This window comes from Pseudophryne corroboree, chromosome 5 (genome assembly GCF_028390025.1).
Source record: "Pseudophryne corroboree isolate aPseCor3 chromosome 5, aPseCor3.hap2, whole genome shotgun sequence".
Taxonomy (NCBI): Eukaryota; Metazoa; Chordata; class Amphibia; order Anura; family Myobatrachidae; genus Pseudophryne; species Pseudophryne corroboree.
This window is the reverse complement of record NC_086448.1, coordinates 845,197,680-845,218,607: the sequence shown is the minus strand read 5'-3', so window position 1 is coordinate 845,218,607 and position 20,928 is coordinate 845,197,680. Positions and strand designations below refer to the sequence as shown.

At 53.9% G+C, this 20,928-nt stretch overlaps 1 protein-coding gene across 3 annotated transcripts in view; it reads right to left on the bottom strand.

Moving 5' to 3' along the window:
• LOC134928679 (amiloride-sensitive amine oxidase [copper-containing]-like) overlaps window positions 1-20,928 on the bottom strand; it is a 199,419-nt gene that overhangs the window by 10,147 nt on the left and 168,344 nt on the right. For all 3 annotated transcript variants that reach the window (XM_063924665.1, XM_063924664.1, XM_063924666.1), the window contains 2 exons: window positions 13,731-14,019; window positions 13,205-13,337 (listed from right to left, as the gene is read on the bottom strand). In XM_063924665.1, coding sequence (XP_063780735.1) covers window positions 13,205-13,337; window positions 13,731-14,019 — 422 coding nt within the window. The remainder of the gene's footprint in view (window positions 1-13,204; window positions 13,338-13,730; window positions 14,020-20,928) is intronic.

The following is a 20,928-nucleotide window of genomic DNA, read 5'->3' as shown; positions in this document are numbered from 1 at the left end:
ACCAGAGATTCCTCCTGTGCCCCAATACTGACCAGAGATTCCTCCTGTGCCCCAGTACTGACCAGAGATTCCTCCTGTGCCCCAATACTGACCAGAGATTCCTCCTGTGCCCCAGTACTGACCAGAGATTCCTCCTGTGCCCCAATACTGACCAGAGATTCCTCCTGTGCCCCAATCCTGACCAGAGATTCCTCCTGTGCCCCAATACTGACCAGAGATTCCTCCTGTGCCCCGATACTGACCAGAGATTCCACCTGTGCCCCAATACTGACCAGAGATTCCATCTGTGCCCCAATACTAACCAGAGATTCCTCCTGTGCCCCAATACTGACCAGAGATTCCTCCTGTGCCCGATACTGACCAAAGTATCCTCCTGTGCCCCAATACTAATCAGAGATTCCTCCTGTACCCCAATACTGACCAAAGATTCCTCTTGTGCCCCAATACTGACCAGAGATTCCTCCTGTGCCCCAATACTGACCAAAGATTCCTCTTGTGCCCCAATACTGACCAGAGATTCCTCCTGTGCCCCAATACTGACCAAAGATTCATCCTGTGCCACAATACTGACCAGAGATTCCTCCTGTGCCCCAATACTGATCAGAGATTCCTCCTGTGCCCCAATACTGACCAGAGATTCCTCCTGTGCCCCAGTACTGACCAGAGATTCCTCCTGTGCCCCAATACTGACCAGAGATTCCTCCTGTGCCCCAATCCTGACCAGAGATTCCTCCTGTGCCCCAATACTGACCAGAGATTCCTCCTGTGCCCCGATACTGACCAGAGATTCCACCTGTGCCCCAATACTGACCAGAGATTCCATCTGTGCCCCAATACTGACCAGAGATTCCTCCTGTGCCCCAATACTGACCAGAGATTCCTCCTGTGCCCGATACTGACCAAAGTATCCTCCTGTGCCCCAATACTAATCAGAGATTCCTCCTGTACCCCAATACTGACCAAAGATTCCTCTTGTGCCCCAATACTGACCAGAGATTCCTCCTGTGCCCCAATACTGACCAAAGATTCCTCTTGTGCCCCAATACTGACCAGAGATTCCTCCTGTGCCCCAATACTGACCAAAGATTCATCCTGTGCCACAATACTGACCAGAGATTCCTCCTGTGCCCCAATACTGATCAGAGATTCCTCCTGTGCCCCAATACTGACCAGAGATTCCTCCTGTGCCCCAATACTGACCAGAGATTCCTCCTGTGCCCCAATACTGACCAGAGATTCCTCCTGTGCCCCAATACTGACCAAAGATTCATCCTGTGCCCCAATACTGACCAGAGATTCCTCCTGTGCCCCAATACTGACCAGAGATTCCTCCTGTGCCCCAGTACTGACCAGAGATTCCTCCTGTGCCCCAATACTGACCAGAGATTCCTCCTGTGCCCCAATACTGACCAGAGATTCCTCCTGTGCCTCAATACTGACCAGAGATTCCTCCTGTGCCCCAATACTGACCAGAGATTCCTCCTGTGCCCCAGTACTGACCAGAGATTCCTCCTGTGCCCCAATACTGACCAGAGATTCCTCCTGTGCCCCAATACTGACCAGAGATTCCTCCTGTGCCCCAATACTGACCAGAGATTCCACCTGTGCCCCAATACTGACCAGAGATTCCACCTGTGCCCCAATACTGACCAGAGATTCCTCCTGTTCCCCAGTACTGACCAGAGATTCCTCCTGTGCCCCAATACTGACCAGAGATTCCTCCTGTGCCCCAGTACTGACCAGAGATTCCTCCTGTGCCCCAATACTGACCAGAGATTCCTCCTGTGCCCCAATACTGACCAGAGATTCCTCCTGTGCCCAATACTGACCAGAGATTCCTCCTGTGCCCGATACTGACCAGAGATTCCTCCTGTGCCCGATACTGACCAGAGATTCCTCCTGTGCCCGATACTGACCAGAGATTCCTCCTGTGCCCGATACTGACCAAAGATTCCTCCTGTGCCCCAATACTGACCAAAGATTCCTCCTGTGCCCCAATACTGATCAGAGATTGCTCTTGTGCCCCAATACTGACCAAAGATTCCTCCTGTGCCCCAATACTGACCAGAGATTCCTCCTGTGCCCCAATACTGAACAGAGATTCCTCCTGTGCCCCAATACTGACCAGAGATTCCTCCTGTGCCCCAGTACTGACCAGAGATTCCAACTGTGCCCCAGTACTGACCAGAGATTCCTCCTGTGCCCCAATACTGACCAGAGATTCATCCTGTGCCCCAATACTGACCAAAGATTCCTCCTGTGCCCCAATACTGACCAGAGATTCCTCCTGTGCCCCAATACTGAACAGAGATTCCTCCTGTGCCCCAATACTGACCAGAGATTCCTCCTGTGCCCCAGTACTGACCAGAGATTCCAACTGTGCCCCAGTACTGACCAGAGATTCCTCCTGTGCCCCAATACTGACCAGAGATTCATCCTGTGCCCCAATACTGACCAAAGATTCCTCCTGTGCCCCAATACTGACCAGAGATTCCTCCTGTGCCCCAATACTGACCAGAGATTCCTCCTGTGCCCCAATACTGACCAGAGATTCCTACTGTGCCCCAGTACTGACCAGAGATTCCTCCTGTGCCCCAATACTTACCAGAGATTCCTCCTGTGCCCCAATACTGACCAGAGATTCCTCCTGTGCCTCTATACTGACCAGAGATTACACCTGTGCCCCAATACTGACCAGAGATTCCTCCTGTGCCCCAATACTGACCAGAGATTCCACCTGTGCCCCAATACTGACCAGAAATTACACCTGTACCCCAATACTGACCAGAGATTACACCTGTGCTCCAATACTGACCAGAGATTCCTCCTGTGCCCCAATACTGACCAGAGATTCCTCCTGTGCCCCAATACTGACCAGAGATTCCTCCTGTGCCCCAATACTGACCAGAGATTCTTCCTGTGCCCCAATACTGACCAGAGATTCCTCCTGTGCCCCAATACTGACCAGAGATTCCTCCTGTGCCCCAATACTGACCAGAGATTTCTCCTGTGCCCCAATACTGACCAGAGATTCCTCCTGTGCCACAATACTGACCAGAGATTCCTCCTGTGCCCCAATACTGACCAGAGATTCCTCCTGTGCCCCAATACTGACCAAAGATTCCTCCTGTGCCCCAGTACTGACCAGAGATTCCTCCTGTGCCCCAATACTGACCAGAGATTCCTCCTGTGCCCCAATACTGACCAGAGATTCCTCCTGTGCCCCAATACTGACCAGAGATTACACCTGTGCCCCAATACTGACCAGAGATTCCACCTGTGCCCCAATACTGACCAGAGATTCCTCCTGTGCCCCAATACTGACCAGACATTGCTCCTGTGCCCCAATACTGACCAGAGATTCCACCTGTGCCCCAATACTGACCAGAGATTCCACGTGTGCCCTAATACTGACCAGAGATTCCTCCTGTGCCCCAATACTGACCAGAGATTCCTCCTGTGCCCCAATACTGACCAGAGATTACACCTGTGCCTGAATACTGACCAGAGATTCCTCCTGTGCCCCAATACTGACCAAAGATTCCTCCTGTGCCCCAATACTGACCAGAGATTCCTCCTGTGCCTCAATACTGACCAGAGATTCCTCCTGTGCCCCAATACTGAACAGAGATTCCTCCTGTGCCCCAGTACTGACCAGAGATTCCTCCTGTACCCCAATACTGACCAGAGATTCCTCCTGTGCCCCAATACTGACCAGAGATTCCTCCTGTGCCCCAATACTGACCAGAGATTCCACCTGTGCCCAAATACTGACCAGAGATTCCACCTGTGCCCCAATACTGACCAGAGATTCCTCCTGTTCCCCAGTACTGACCAGAGATTCCTCCTGTGCCCCAATACTGACCAGAGATTCCTCCTGTGCCCCAGTACTGACCAGAGATTCCTCCTGTGCCCCAATACTGACCAGAGATTCCTCCTGTGCCCCAATACTGACCAGAGATTCCACCTGTGCCCCAATACTGCCCAGAGATTCCTCCTGTGCCACAATACTGACCAGAGATTCCTCCTGTGCCCGATACTGACCAAAGTATCCTCCTGTGCCCCAATACTGATCAGAGATTCCTCCTGTGCCCCAATACTGACCAAAGATTCCTCCTGTGCCCCAATACTGACCAGAGATTCCTCCTGTGCCCCAATACTGACCAAAGATTCCTCCTGTGCCCCAATACTGACCAGAGATTCCTCCTGTGCCCCAATACTGACCAGAGATTCCTCCTGTGCCTCAATACTGACCAGAGATTCCTCCTGTGCCCCAATACTGACCAGAGATTCCTCCTGTGCCCCAGTACTGACCAGAGAATCCTCGTGTGCCCGATACTGACCAGAGATTCCTCCTGTGCCCCAATACTGACCAAAGATTCCTCCTGTGCCCCAATACTGACCAGAGATACCTCCTGTGCCCCAATACTGACCAAAGATTTATCCTGTGCCCCAATACTGACCAGAGATTCCTCCTGTGCCGGAATACTGACCAGAGATTCCTCCTGTGCCCCAGTACTGACCAGAGAATCCTCCTGTGCCCGATACTGACCAGAGATTCCTCCTGTGCCCCAATACTGACCAAAGATTCCTCCTGTGCCCCAATACTGACCAGAGATACCTCCTGTGCCCCAATACTGACCAAAGATTCATCCTGTGCCCCAATACTGACCAGAGATTCCTCCTGTGCCGCAATACTGACCAGAGATTCCTCCTGTGCCCCAATACTGACCAGAGATTCCTCCTGTGCCCCAATACTGACCAGAGATTTTCTCCTGTGCCCCAATACTGACCAAAGATTCATCCTGTGCCCCAATACTGACCAGAGATTCCTCCTGTGCCCCAATACTGACCAGAGATTCCTCCTGTGCCCCAGTACTGACCAGAGATTCCTCCTGTGCCCCAATACTGACCAGAGATTCCTCCTGTGCCCCAATACTGACCAGAGACTCCTCCTGTGCCCCAATACTGACCAGAGATTCCTCCTGTGCCCCAATACTGACCAGAGATTCCTCCTGTGCCCAATACTGACCAGAGATTCCTCCTGTGCCCGATACTGACCAGAGATTCCTCCTGTGCCCAATACTGATCAGAGATTCCTCCTGTGCCCGATACTGACCAAAGATTCCTCCTGTGCCCCAATACTGACCAAAGATTCCTCCTGTGCCCCAATACTGATCAGAGATTGCTCTTGTGCCCCAATACTGACCAAAGATTCCTCCTGTGCCCCAATACTGAACAGAGATTCCTCCTGTGCCCCAATACTGACCAGAGATTCCTCCTGTGCCCCAGTACTGACCAGAGATTCCAACTGTGCCCCAGTACTGACCAGAGATTCCTCCTGTGCCCCAATACTGACCAGAGATTCATCCTGTGCCCCAATACTGACCAGAGATTCCTCCTGTGCCCCAATACTGACCAAAGATTCCTCCTGTGCCCCAATACTGACCAGAGATTCCTCCTGTGCCCCAATACTGACCAGAGATTGCTCCTGTGCCCCAATACTGACCAGAGATTCTCCTGTGCCCCAATACTGACCAGAGATTCCTCCTGTGCCCCAATACTGACCAGAGATTTTCTCCTGTGCCCCAATACTGACCAAAGATTCATCCTGTGCCCCAATACTGACCAGAGATTCCTCCTGTGCCCCAATACTGACCAGAGATTCCTCCTGTGCCCCAGTACTGACCAGAGATTCCTCCTGTGCCCCAATACTGACCAGAGATTCCTCCTGTGCCCCAATACTGACCAGAGACTCCTCCTGTGCCCCAATACTGACCAGAGATTCCTCCTGTGCCCCAATACTGACCAGAGATTCCTCCTGTGCCCAATACTGACCAGAGATTCCTCCTGTGCCCGATACTGACCAGAGATTCCTACAGTGCCCGATACTGACCAGAGATTCCTCCTGTGCCCCAATACTGACCAGAGATTCCTCCTGTGCCGCAATACTGACCAGAGATTCCTCCTGTGCCCCAGTACTGACCAGAGAATCCTCCTGTGCCCGATACTGACCAGAGATTCCTCCTGTGCCCCAATACTGACCAAAGATTCCTCCTGTGCCCCAATACTGACCAGAGATACCTCCTGTGCCCCAATACTGACCAGAGATTCCTCCTGTGCCGCAATACTGACCAGAGATTTTCTCCTGTGCCCCAATACTGACCAAAGATTCATCCTGTGCCCCAATACTGACCAGAGATTCCTCCTGTGCCCCAATACTGACCAGAGATTCCTCCTGTGCCCCAGTACTGACCAGAGATTCCTCCTGTGCCCCAATACTGACCAGAGATTCCTCCTGTGCCCCAATACTGACCAGAGACTCCTCCTGTGCCCCAATACTGACCAGAGATTCCTCCTGTGCCCCAATACTGACCAGAGATTCCTCCTGTGCCCAATACTGACCAGAGATTCCTCCTGTGCCCGATACTGACCAGAGATTCCTCCTGTGCCCGATACTGACCAGAGATTCCTCCTGTGCCCGATACTGACCAGAGATTCCTCCTGTGCCCGATACTGACCAAAGATTCCTCCTGTGCCCCAATACTGACCAAAGATTCCTCCTGTGCCCCAATACTGATCAGAGATTGCTCTTGTGCCCCAATACTGACCAAAGATTCCTCCTGTGCCCCAATACTGACCAGAGATTCCTCCTGTGCCCCAATACTGAACAGAGATTCCTCCTGTGCCCCAATACTGACCAGAGATTCCTCCTGTGCCCCAGTACTGACCAGAGATTCCAACTGTGCCCCAGTACTGACCAGAGATTCCTCCTGTGCCCCAATACTGAACAGAGATTCATCCTGTGCCCCAATACTGACCAGAGATTCCTCCTGTGCCCCAATACTGACCAAAGATTCCTCCTGTGCCCCAATACTGACCAGAGATTCCTCCTGTGCCCTAATACTGACCAGAGATTGCTCCTGTGCCCCAATACTGACCAGAGATTCCTCCTGTGCCCCAATACTGAACAGAGATTCCTCCTGTGCCCCAATACTGACCAGAGATTCCTCCTGTGCCCCAGTACTGACCAGAGATTCCAACTGTGCCCCAGTACTGACCAGAGATTGCTCCTGTGCCCCAATACTGACCAGAGATTCCTCCTGTGCCCCAATACTGACCAGAGATTCCTCCTGTGCCCGATACTGACCAAAGATTCCTTCTGTGCCTGAATACTGACCAGAGATTCCACCTGTGCCCCAATACTGACCAGAGATTCCTCCTGTGCCTGAATACTGACCAGAGATTCCTCCTGTGCCCCAATACTGACCAGAGATTCCACCTGTGCCCCAATACTGACCAGAGATTCCTCCTGTGCCCCAATACTGACCAGAGATTCCTCCTGTACCCCAATACTGACCAGAGATTCCTCCTGTGCCCCAATACTGACCAGAGATTCCTCCTGTGCCCCAATACTGACCAGAGATTCCTCCTGTGCCCCAATACTGACCAGAGATTCCTCCTGTGCCCCAATACTGACCAGAGATTCCTCCTGTGCCCCAATACTGACCAGAGATTCCTCCTGTGCCCCAATACTGACCAGAGATTCCTCCTGTGCCCCAATACTGACCAGAGATTCCTCCTGTGCCCCAATACTGACCAGAGATTCCTCCTGTGCCCCAATACTGAACAGAGATTCCTCCTGTGCCCCAATACTGACCAGAGATTCCTCCTGTGCCCCAGTACTGACCAGAGATTCCAACTGTGCCCCAGTACTGACCAGAGATTGCTCCTGTGCCCCAATACTGACCAGAGATTCCTCCTGTGCCCCAATACTGACCAGAGATTCCTCCTGTGCCCGATACTGACCAAAGATTCCTTCTGTGCCTGAATACTGACCAGAGATTCCACCTGTGCCCCAATACTGACCAGAGATTCCTCCTGTGCCTGAATACTGACCAGAGATTCCTCCTGTGCCCCAATACTGACCAGAGATTCCACCTGTGCCCCAATACTGACCAGAGATTCCTCCTGTGCCCCAATACTGACCAGAGATTCCTCCTGTGCCCCAATACTGACCAGAGATTCCTCCTGTGCTCCAATACTGACCAGAGATTCCTCCTGTGCCCCAATACTGACCAGAGATTCCTCCTGTGCCCCAATACTGACCAGAGATTCCTCCTGTGCCCCAATACTGACCAGAGATTCCTCCTGTGCCCCAATACTGACCAGAGATTCCTCCTGTGCCCCAATACTGACCAGAGATTCCTCCTGTGCCCCAATACTGACCAGAGATTCCACCTGTGCCCCAATACTGACCAGAGATTCCTCCTGTGCCCCAATACTGACCAGAGATTCCTCCTGTGCCCCAATACTGACCAGAGATTCCTCCTGTGCCCCAATACTGACCAGAGATTCCTCCTGTGCCCCAATACTGACCAGAGATTCCTCCTGTGCCCCAATACTGACCAGAGATTCCTCCTGTGCCCCAATACTGATCAAAGATTCCTCCTGTGCCCCAATACTGACCAGAGATTCCTCCTGTGCCCCAATACTGATCAGAGATTCCTCCTGTGCCCCAATACTGACCAAAGATTCCTCCTGTGCCTCAATACTGATCAGAGATTGCTCCTGTGCCCCAATACTGACCAGAGATTCCTCCTGTGCCCCAATACTGACCAGAGATTCCTCCTGTGCCCCAATACTGACCAGAGATTCCTCCTGTGCCGCAATACTGACCAGAGATTACACCTGTGCCCCAATTCTGGCCAGAAATTCATCCTGTGCCCCAATACTGACCAGAGATTCCTCCTGTGCCCCAATACTGACCAGAGATTCCTCCTGTGCCCCAATACTGACCAGAGATTCCACCTGTGCCCCAATTCTGTCCAGAAATTCCTCCTGTGCCCCAATACTGACCAGAGATTGCTCCTGTGCCCCAATACTGATCAGAGATCACTCCTGTGCCCCAATACTGACCAGAGATTCCTCCTGTGCCCCAATACTGACCAGAGATTCCTCCTGTGCCCCAATACTGATCAGAGATTGCTCCTGTGCCCCAATACTGACCAGAGATTCCTCCTGTGCCCCAATACTGACCAGAGATTCCTCCTGTGCCCCAATACTGACCAGAGATTCCTCCTGTGCCCCAATACTGACCAGAGATTCCTCCTGTGTCCCAATACTGATCAGAGATTCCTCCTGTGCCCCAATACTGACCAGAGATTCCTCCTGTGCCCCAATACTGACCAGAGATTCCTCCTGTGCCCCAATATTGACCAGAGATTCCTCCTGTGCCTGAATACTGACCAGAGATTCCTCCTGTGCCCCAATACTGACCAGAGATTCCTCCTGTGCCCCAGTACTGACCAGAGATTCCTCCTGTGCCCCAATACTGATCAGAGATTCCTCCTGTGCCCCAATACTGACCAGAGATTCCACCTGTGCCCCAATACTGACCAGAGATTCCTCTTGTGCCTGAATACTGACCAGAGATTCCTCCTGTGCCTGAATACTGACCAGAGATTCCTCCTGTGCCCCAATACTGACCAGAGATTCCTCCTGTGCCCCAATACTGACCAGAGATTCCTCCTGTGCCCCAGTACTGACCAGAGATTCCTCCTGTGCCCCAATACTGACCAGAGATTCCTCCTGTGCCCCAATACTGACCAGAGATTCCTCCTGTGCCCCAATACTGGCCAAAGATTCCTCCTGTGCCCCAATACTGACCAGAGATTCCTCCTGTGCCCCAATACTGACCAGAGATTCCTCCTGTGCCCCAATACTGACCAGAGATTCCTCATGTGCCTGAATACTGATCAGAGATTCCTCCTGTGCCCCAATACTGACCAGAGATTCCTCCTGTGCCCCAATACTGACCAGAGATTCCTCCTGTGCCCCAATACTGACCAGAGATTCCTCCTGTGCCCCAATACTGACCAGAGATTCCACCTGTGCCCCAATACTGACCAGAGATTCCTCCTGTGCCCCAATCCTGACCAGAGATTCCTCCTGTGCCCCAATACTGACCAGAGATTCCACCTGTGCCCCAGTACTGACCAGAGATTCCTCCTGTGCCCCAATACTGACCTGAGATTCCTCCTGTGCCCCAATACTGACCAGATATTCCTCCTGTGCCTGAAAACTGACCAGAGATTCCTCCTGTGCCCCAATACTGACCAGAGATTCCTCCTGTTCCTGAATACTGACCAGAGATTCCTCCTGTGCCCCAATACTGACCAGAGATTCCTCCTGTGCCCAATACTGACCAGAGATTCCTCCTGTGCCCCAATACTGATCAGAGATTCCTCCTGTGCCCCAATACTGACCAGAGATTCCTCCTGTGCCCCAATACTGACCAGAGATTCCTCCTGTGCCCCAATACTGACCAAAGATTCCTCCTGTGCCCCAATACTGACCAGAGATTCCTCCTGTGCCCCAATACTGACCAGAGATTCCTCCTGTGGCCCAATACTGACCAGAGATTCCTCCTGTGCCCCAATACTGACCAGAGATTACACCTGTGCCCCTATACTGACCAGAGATTCCTCCTGTGCCCCAATACTGACCAGAGATTCCTCCTGTGCCTCAATACTTACCAGAGATTCCTCCTGTGCCCCAATACTGACCAGAGATTCCTCCCATGCCCCAATACTGATCAGAGATTGCTCCTGTGCCCCAATACTGACCAGAGATTGCTCCTGTGCCCCAATACTGACCAGAGATTCCTCCTGTGCCCCAATACTGACCAGAGATTCCTCCTGTGCCCCAATACTGACCAGAGATTCCTCCTGTGCCCCAATACTAACAAGAGAATCCTCCTGTGCCCCAATACTGACCAGAGATTCCTCCTGTGCCCCAATACTGACCCAATCCCGTCCTTAATATAAGGCTTCCCTAGTCATTGGTGGCCAATGCATGAATAGACCCCATAACGTCACTATATGCAGCTATTAGTAAGGGACCCCTGATGTCGCTCACATACTGATAACGAGGGGAGATGGTCGCACACTGGGACTGGAACCCTACGTGCCGTCCAGGCAATACCATATCGATAGTTACATGGAACATATATTCCTAGCTTTCTTGTTTCTCTATATACTGTATGACTTTCTACCATTTTGATACTGTGTAGTATATACAGTATATGGGGGGTCATTCTGACCCCTCCGCTTGCTGCTTTTTTTCGCAGCCGGGTGAACGGGTCGCTACTGCGCATGCGCTGGCGAAGGCCGTAGCAGGCCGAAGGCCGTAGCAGGGCTGCGATCACCTCTGCCTGATTGACAGGCAGAGGCGGTCGCTTGGCGGCGGAACGGCGGCGTTTGGCCGCCGTTTCGTGGGCGCGGCCCAGCCAATGCAGGCGTGGCCGGACCGAACGGGGGGCGGGCTGCAACAGCTGCGTGACGTCATGATGCCTTTGCACTTCTGTGCGGGAGGGGGGGGCGGCACTGACATGCGGGGTAGTCTAGCCCTGTGCTGGGCGTCCCCCCACATGTCAGTGTGAATGATCATAGCTGTGATAAATGTAGCACAGCTACGATCAACTAGGAATGACCCCCATGGAACGTAGAAACCGCAGGCAGGAAAAACGCAGGCGTGGCTGGGAGAACGCAGGGCGTGTTTGTGCCGTCAAAACAGGAACTGAACGGTCTGAAGTGATCGCAAGCGCTGAGTAGGTCTGGCGCTGCTCTGACACTGCACAAAATTATTTTGTAGCCGCTCTGCGATCCTTTCGTTCGCACTTCTGCTAAGCTAAGATACACTCCCAGTGGGCGGCGGCATAGCGTTTGCACGGCTGCTAAAAACTGCTAGCGAGCGATCAACTCGGAATGAGGGCCCATACCAACAAGTTTGGACATATCTGCATAAGGATCCTATTGATAATGTGACACTAATTACATCCGGTGTGCCTACACACAACCAGGTCAGAGGCCGGCTATAGAGGCTCTATATTTATGGTTTTATTGGAGAATAATTTTTATGTGTTTATAGTATATCAATAAGTTGATGTGATTATTTTATGAAATCACCTGTTTTAGATTCACCTTTGAGCGCTGTTATTTCCACATTGGTACTTGAACTTCGTCTACTTTATCTCGGCTTAGTAAATAGACCCCTTTATGCCTATGGTGATATATCTGCAGGAGAGGGATCTTACAGTCCCTCTCCCACAGCCTCACACTGGATCTGGAATTTAACATCATGCCCTAATAACAAAACCATGGCAGGGCATGCTGGGATGTGTAGTTCTACAACAGTTGGAGGGCCGCACATCGTATACCCTGCTTTACACCATTGTTTTACCTGTTTGAGACAACTAAGCCCTTGTTACTTCCAAGGTGATCCAGCCGCTGTCCCCAAACTCTGCGCTCATTTCACCAGCAACCTGAACGCTGAGAACCGCCAGCTGCAGACACCGGGGGCTGTGATGGTAACAGGTGCTACCAGGTGTCACCATGACGCAGCCGCTCTGTCTGGTGGATCCAGCTGCGGGGTACCATGGCGCGCAGTTACATCCAGCGACACAAACTGGCTATGGTAATAAGCCCCCAAAATAAAACTCTGAATTGAAGACTCTGATTGTGTGTGTATGTGTCTGTGTGAGTGTGTGTCTCTGTGTGTGTGTATGTGTCTGTGGGTGTGTGTGAGTCTCTATGTGTGTGTGTCTGTCTTTGCGTGTGCGTGTGTGTGTCTGTGTGTGTTTATTTACTTTAGCATATACAGTAGTTTATTTTGTACCTTGCTGGCTTTATATATTATACTGTATGTATGAGTGTGTGTCGGCAATAGTGTATGTATGAGTGTGTGTCGGCAATAGTGTATGTATGAGGGTGTGTCGGCAATAGTGTATGTATGAGGGTGAGTCGGCAATAGTGTATGTATGACGGTGTATCGGGAATAGTGTATGTATGAGGGTGTATAGGCAATAGTGTATGTATGAGGGTGTGTCGGCAATAGTCTATGTATGAGTGTGTGTCAGCAATAGTGTATGTATGAGGGTGTATCGGCAATAGTGTATGTATGAGGGTGTATCGGGAATAGTGTATGTATGAGGGTGTGTCGGCAATAGTCTATGTATGAGTGTGTGTCGGCAATAGTGTATGTATGAGGGTGTGTCGGCAATAGTGTATGTATGAGGGTGTATTGGGAATAGTGTATGTATGAGGGTGTATCGGCAATAGTGTATGTATGAGGGTGTGTCGGCAATAGTCTATGTATGAGGGTGTGTCGGCAATAGTGAATCATTAATATGTGTATTACTCACTGTGTTTACAATGTCCTCGTTGTTGCGGATGAAATTCTCGAAGTAGACTGTGGGCTCCCACGGGTCGCACTGACTGTATATACTGGTACTGCTGAGCTCCGATTCGCTGTGTCGTGTCACCGCCAGGCTGTATCTATAAGTCAGAGACGTATTAGGGGGTTCCACTGTTAACCCCACTTTCCAGCCTAGTGGATTCACATATAGCGGGCACCTTTCTGGGTGATGGCAATGTGTTCTGCAGTGATATAGATACTGGAGGCTGGTATTACACCTTAGGCAATAAGGTGGGACCACCCCAAACCCCAAGTACTGCCCCTCATAATACCCTTCATACCGGCAGTCCCTGGGGTTTGGGGTGGTCCCACCTTACTGCCTCTATTGGACCCTCCAGTGACAATCCTGCACTACGCCCTGGGAACGGGTGATGAACCCTCACATTCCTGTCATACTGTATATAGCTCAGACATGGCCTGGTCCTGTGCTTCATGTCTGAGGAGGTACCTGACTCTCCTGGGGGTACCCTCACCTGGACCATGCGACCCCTTTCTCCTCGCTCCATCTCCGCGGCAGAACGCTGTGACCGTGGGAGTTGTACTGGATTCGGTAACTTTTATGATGTCCCCACTTGTTCCTCTTGTTGGGATTTTGAAATATCAAATACCTGGGGACAGGCGTACCAAACTTGAAGGCGGCCTGCTTCTCGCTGGTTCTCGGCACCTGGTGCATGCGGGACTGGACAATGAAGTGACCTGGACTCCAGGGGTTCGATATGTTCTCATACTTCAGGTCAACGGTTTCAAAGCTGTTTTCCACACCTATGAGACAGAGGCAGAAGACACCAAGGAGTCACTGATTGCGTCATCTTCCTATCTCGCTGCTCATGTTATATGACTATACGTAACGTCCATACGGTCAGATTCATGTGCGCAGTTATGGAGGAGACACGCCCAATGGAGATCAGTCTCTTAGTGGGGAGACTGAGATCGTCTCGCTTTCCTGTCTACGTTATTATTCCTGCGAGCACAGCAAGGGCAGTACAGGGGCGACCTACCACCGGCTCCATCTGGCGGCATCTTCCCAGGCCTAAGCTTCCTCGCCCTGCTGGAGGAAATGATCTGAGAATGCTTTGTTACATGAAACTCCACAGAATGTCATTTAGTGTCTCTGATGTTCCCAGGAACAAGTCAAAGTCTACAAAGCATCCAGATAAACCTAGAACTTACTGAGATGGTTCAACAGCAAAGTCTCCCCCTATATCGGATGGCTGTATTCTGGGCGTGTCTCCCCCTATACCGGATGGCTGTATTCTGGGCGTGTCTCCCCATATACCGGATGGCTGTATTCTGGGCGTGTCTCCCCCTATACCGGATGGCTGTATTCTGGGCGTGTCTCCCCCTATACCGGATGGCTGTATTCTGGGCGTGTCTCCCCATATACCGGATGGCTGTATTCTGGGCGTGTCTCCCCCTATACCGGATGGCTGTATTCTGGGCGTGTCTCCCCCTATACCGGAAGGCTGTATTCTGGGCGTGTCTCCCCCTATACCGGATGGCTGTATTCTGGGCGTGTCTCCCCCTATACCAGATGGCTGTATTCCGGGCGTGTCTCCCCCTATACCGGATGGCTGTATTCCGGGCGTGTCTCCCCCTATACCGGATGGGCTGTATTCTGGGCGTGTCTCCCCCTATACCGGATGGCTGTATTCCGGGCGTGTCTCCCCCTATACCGGATGGGCTGTATTCTGGGTGTGTCCCCCCCATTACGCCGGATGGCTGTATTCTGGGTGTGTCTCCCCCTATGCCGGATGGGCTGTATTCCGGGCGTGTCTCCCCTTATGCCGGATGGGCTGTATTCCGGGCGTTTCTCCCCTATACCGGATGGGCTGTATTCTGGGCGTGTCTTCCCCTATACCGGATGGCTGTATTCCGGGCGTGTCTCCCCCTATACCGGATGGGCTGTATTCTGGGTGTCCCCCCCCCATTACGCCGGATGGCTGTATTCTGGGCGTGTCTCCCCCTATACCGGATGGCTGTATTCTGGGCGTGTCTCCCCATATACCGGATGGCTGTATTCTGGGCGTGTCTCCCCCTATACCGGATGGCTGCATTCTGGGCGTGTCTCCCCCTATACCGGATGGCTGTATTCTGGGCGTGTCTCCCCATATACCGGATGGCTGTATTCTGGGCGTGTCTCCCCCTATACCGGATGGCTGTATTCTGGGCGTGTCTCCCCCTATACCGGAAGGCTGTATTCTGGGCGTGTCTCCCCCTATACCGGATGGCTGTATTCTGGGCGTGTCTCCCCCTATACCAGATGGCTGTATTCCGGGCGTGTCTCCCCCTATACCGGATGGCTGTATTCCGGGCGTGTCTCCCCCTATACCGGATGGGCTGTATTCTGGGCGTGTCTCCCCCTATACCGGATGGCTGTATTCCGGGCGTGTCTCCCCCTATACCGGATGGGCTGTATTCTGGGTGTGTCCCCCCCATTACGCCGGATGGCTGTATTCTGGGTGTGTCTCCCCCTATGCCGGATGGGCTGTATTCCGGGCGTGTCTCCCCCTATGCCGGATGGGCTGTATTCCGGGCGTTTCTCCCCTATACCGGATGGGCTGTATTCTGGGCGTGTCTCCCCCTATACCGGATGGCTGTATTCCGGGCGTGTCTCCCCCTATACCGGATGGGCTGTATTCTGGGTGTGTCCCCCCCATTACGCCGGATGGCTGTATTCTGGGTGTGTCTCCCCCTATGCCGGATGGGCTGTATTCTGGGCGTGTCTCCCCCTATACCGGATGGCTGTATTCCGGGCGTGTCTCCCCCTATACCGGATGGGCTGTATTCTGGGTGTGTCCCCCCCATTACGCCGGATGGCTGTATTCTGGGTGTGTCTCCCCCTATGCCGGATGGCTGTATTCTGGGCGTGTCTCCCCCTATGCCGGATGGGCTGTATTCCAGGCGTGTCTCCCCCTTTGCCGGATGGGCTGTATTCCGGGTGTGTCTCCCCCTATGCCGGATGGACTGTATTCTGGGCGTGTCTCCCCCTATGCCGGATGGCTGTATTCCGGGCGTGTCTCCCCCTATGCCGGATGGGCTGTTTTCCGGGCGTGTCTCCCCCTATGCCGGATGGGCTGTATTCTGGGCGTATCTCCCCCTATGCCGGATGGGCTGTATTCTGGGCGTGTCTCCCCCTATGCCGGACGGCTGTATTCTGGGTGTGTCTCCCCCTTTGCCGGATGACTGTATTCCGGGTGTGTCTCCCCCTACGCCGGATGGCTGTATTCCGGGTGTGTCTCCCCCTATGCCGGATGGTTGTATTCCGGGTGTGTCTCCCCCTATGCAGGATGGGCTGCATTCCGGGCGTGTCTCCCCCTATACTGGATGGGCTGCATTCTAGGCGTGTCTCCCCTATGCCGGATGGGCTGTATTCCGGGCATCTCTCCCCTATACCGGATGGGCTGTATTCCGGGCGGGTCTCCCCCTTTGCCACATGGGCTTTATTCCGGGCGTGTCTCCCCTATACGACATGGGCTGTAATCTGGGTGTGTCTCCCCTATACCGGATGGGCGATATTCCGGGCGTGTCTCTCCTTTACCGGATGGGCTGTATTCCGGGCGTGTCTACCCTATACCGGATAGGCTGTATTCCGGGTGTGTCTCCCCCTATACCGGATGGCTATATTCCGGGCGTGTCTCCCCTATACCAGATGGCTATATTCCGGGCGTGTCTCCCCTATACAGGATAGGCTGTATTCCGGGTGTGTCTCCCCCTATACCGGATGGGCTGTATTCCGGCCGTGTCTCCCCCTATACCACATGGGCTGTATTCTGGGCGTGTCTCCCCTATACCGCATGGGCTGTATTCTGGGTGTGTCTACCCTATACCGGATGGGCGATATTCCGGGCGTGTCTCCCCTATACTGGATGGGCTGTATTCCAGACGTGTCTCCCCCTATGCCGGATGGGCTGTATTCCGGGCGTGTCTCCCCTATACCGGATGGGCTGTATTCTGGGCGTATCTCCTCCCTATACCGGATGGTTGTATTCTGGGCGTGTCTCCCCTATACCGGATGGGCAAAATTCCGGGCGTGTCTCCCCTATACCGGATGGGCTGTATTCCAGACGTGTCTCCCCCTATGCCGGATGGGCTGTATTCCGGGCGTGTCTCCCCTATACCGGATGGGCTGTATTCTGGGCGTATCTCCTCCCTATACCGGATGGCTGTATTCTGGGCGTGTCTCCCTCTATACCGGATGGGCTGTATTCTGGGCGTGTCTCCCCCTATAACGGATGGGCTGTATTCCGGGCGTGTCTCCCCCTATACCGGATGGACAGTATTCTGGGCGTGTCTCCCCCTATACCGGATGGGCTGTATTCCGGGCGTGTCTCCCCCTATACCGGATGGGCTGTATTCCGGGCGTGTCTCTCCCTATACCGGGTGGGCTGTATTCCGGGCGTGTCTCCCCCTATACCGGATGGGCTGTATTCCGGGCGTGTCTACCCCTATACCGGGAGGGCTGTATTCTGCGCGTGTCTCCCCTATACCGGATGGGCTGTATTCTGGGCGTGTCTCCCCTATGCCGGATGGGCTGTATTCCGGGCATCTCTCCCCTTTACCGGATGGGCTGTATTCCGGGCGTGTCTCCCCCTATACCAGGTGGGCTGTATTCTGTGCGTGTCTCCCCTATACCGGATGGGCTGTATTCTGGGCGTGTCTCCCCTATGCCGGATGGGCTGTATTCCGGGCATCTCTCCCCTTTACCGGATGGGCTGTATTCCGGGCGTGTCTCCCCCTATACAGGATGGGCTGTATTCCGGGCGTGTCTCCCCTATACCGCATGGGCTGTATTCTGGGTGTGTCCCCCCCATTACGCCGGATGGCTGTATTCTGGGTGTGTCTCCCCCTATGCCGGATGGGCTGTATTCTGGGCGTGTCTCCCCCTATACCGGATGGCTGTATTCCGGGCGTGTCTCCCCCTATACCGGATGGGCTGTATTCTGGGTGTGTCCCCCCCATTACGCCGGATGGCTGTATTCTGGGTGTGTCTCCCCCTATGCCGGATGGCTGTATTCTGGGCGTATCTCCCCCTATGCCGGATGGGCTGTATTCCGGGCGTGTCTCCCCCTTTGCCGGATGGGCTGTATTCCGGGTGTGTCTCCCCCTATGCCGGATGGACTGTATTCTGGGCGTGTCTCCCCCTATGCCGGATGGCTGTATTCCGGGCGTGTCTCCCCCTATGCCGGATGGGCTGTATTCCGGGCGTGTCTCCCCCTATGCCGGATGGGCTGTATTCTGGGCGTATCTCCCCCTATGCCGGATGGGCTGTGTTCTGGGCGTGTCTCCCCCTATGCCGGACGGCTGTATTCTGGGTGTGTCTCCCCCTTTGCCGGATGACTGTATTCCGGGTGTGTCTCCCCCTACGCCGGATGGCTGTATTCCGGGTGTGTCTCCCCCTATGCCGGATGGTTGTATTCCGGGTGTGTCTCCCCCTATGCCGGATGGGCTGTATTCCGGGCGTGTCTCCCCCTATACTGGATGGGCTACATTCTAGGCGTGTCTCCCCTATACCGGATGGGCTGTATTCTGGGCGTGTCTCCCCTATGCCGGATGGGCTGTATTCCGGGCATCTCTCCCCTATACCGGATGGGCTGTATTCCGGGCGGGTCTCCCCCTTTACCACATGGGCTTTATTCCGGGCGTGTCTCCCCTATACGACATGGGCTGTAATCTGGGTGTGTCTCCCCTATACCGGATGGGCGATATTCCGGGCGTGTCTCTCCTTTACCGGATGGGCTGTATTCCGGGCGTGTCTACCCTATACCGGATAGGCTGTATTCCGGGTGTGTCTCCCCCTATACCGGATGGCTATATTCCGGGCGTGTCTCCCCTATACCAGATGGCTATATTCCGGGCGTGTCTCCCCTATACAGGATAGGCTGTATTCCGGGTGTGTCTCCCCCTATACCGGATGGGCTGTATTCCGGCCGTGTCTCCCCCTATACCACATGGGCTGTATTCTGGGCGTGTCTCCCCTATACCGCATGGGCTGTATTCTGGGTGTGTCTACCCTATACCGGATGGGCGATATTCCGGGCGTGTCTCCCCTATACTGGATGGGCTGTATTCCAGACGTGTCTCCCCCTATGCCGGATGGGCTGTATTCCGGGCGTGTCTCCCCTATACCGGATGGGCTGTATTCTGGGCGTATCTCCTCCCTATACCGGATGGTTGTATTCTGGGCGTGTCTCCCCTATACCGGATGGGCGAAATTCCGGGCGTGTCTCCCCTATACCGGATGGGCTGTATTCTAGACGTGTCTCCCCCTATGCCGGATGGGCTGTATTCCGGGCGTGTCTCCCCTATACCGGATGGGCTGTATTCTGGGCGTATCTCCTCCCTATACCGGATGGCTGTATTCTGGGCGTGTCTCCCTCTATACCGGATGGGCTGTATTCTGGGCGTGTCTCCCCCTATAACGGATGGGCTGTATTCCGGGCGTGTCTCCCCCTATACCGGATGGACAGTATTCTGGGCGTGTCTCCCCCTATACCGGATGGGCTGTATTCCGGGCGTGTCTCCCCCTATACCGGATGGGCTGCATTCCGGGCGTGTCTCTCCCTATACCGGGTGGGCTGTATTCCGGGCGTGTCTCCCCCTATACCGGATGGGCTGTATTCCGGGCGTGTCTACCCCCATACCGGGAGGGCTGTATTCTGCGCGTGTCTCCCCTATACCGGATGGGCTGTATTCTGGGCGTGTCTCCCCTATGCCGGATGGGCTGTATTCCGGGCATCTCTCCCCTTTACCGGATGGGCTGTATTCCGGGCGTGTCTCCCCCTATACCAGGTGGGCTGTATTCTGTGCGTGTCTCCCCTATACCGGATGGGCTGTATTCTGGGCGTGTCTCCCCTATGCCGGATGGGCTGTATTCCGGGCATCTCTCCCCTTTACCGGATGGGCTGTATTCCGGGCGTGTCTCCCCCTATACAGGATGGGCTGTATTCCGGGCGTGTCTCCCCTATACCGCATGGGCTGTATTCTGGGTGTGTCTCCCCTATACCGGATGGGCGATATTTCGGGCGTGTCTCACCTTTACCGGATGGGCTGTAATCCGGGCGTTTCTCCCCTATACCGGATAGGCTGTAATCCGGGTGTGTCTCCCCCTATACCGGATGGCTATATTCCGGGCGTGTCTCCCCTATACCGGATGGCTATATTCCGGGCGTGTCTCCCATATACCGGATAGGCTGTATTCCGGGTGTGTCTCCCCTATACCGGATGGGCTGTATTCCGGGCGTGTCTCCCCCTATACCACATGGGCTGTATTCTGGGCGTGTCTCCCCTATACCGCATGGGCTGTATTCTGGGTGTGTCTCCCCTATACCAGATGGGCGATATTCCGGGCGTGTCTCCCCTATACCGAATGGGCTGTATTCCAGACGTGTCTCCCCCTCTGCCGGATGGGCTGTATTCCGGGCGTGTCTCCCTCTATACCGGATGGGCTGTATTCCGGGCGTGTCTCCCCCTATACCTGATGGGCTGTATTCCGGGCATGTCTCCCCCTATACCGGATGAGCTCTCTTCCGGGCGTGTCTCCCCCTATACCGGATGGGCAGTATTCTGAGAGTATCTCCCCTAGCCCGGATGGGCTGTATTCCGGGCGTGTCTCCCCCTATACCGGATGGGCTGTATTCCGGGCGTGTCTCTTCCTATACCAGGTGGGCTGTA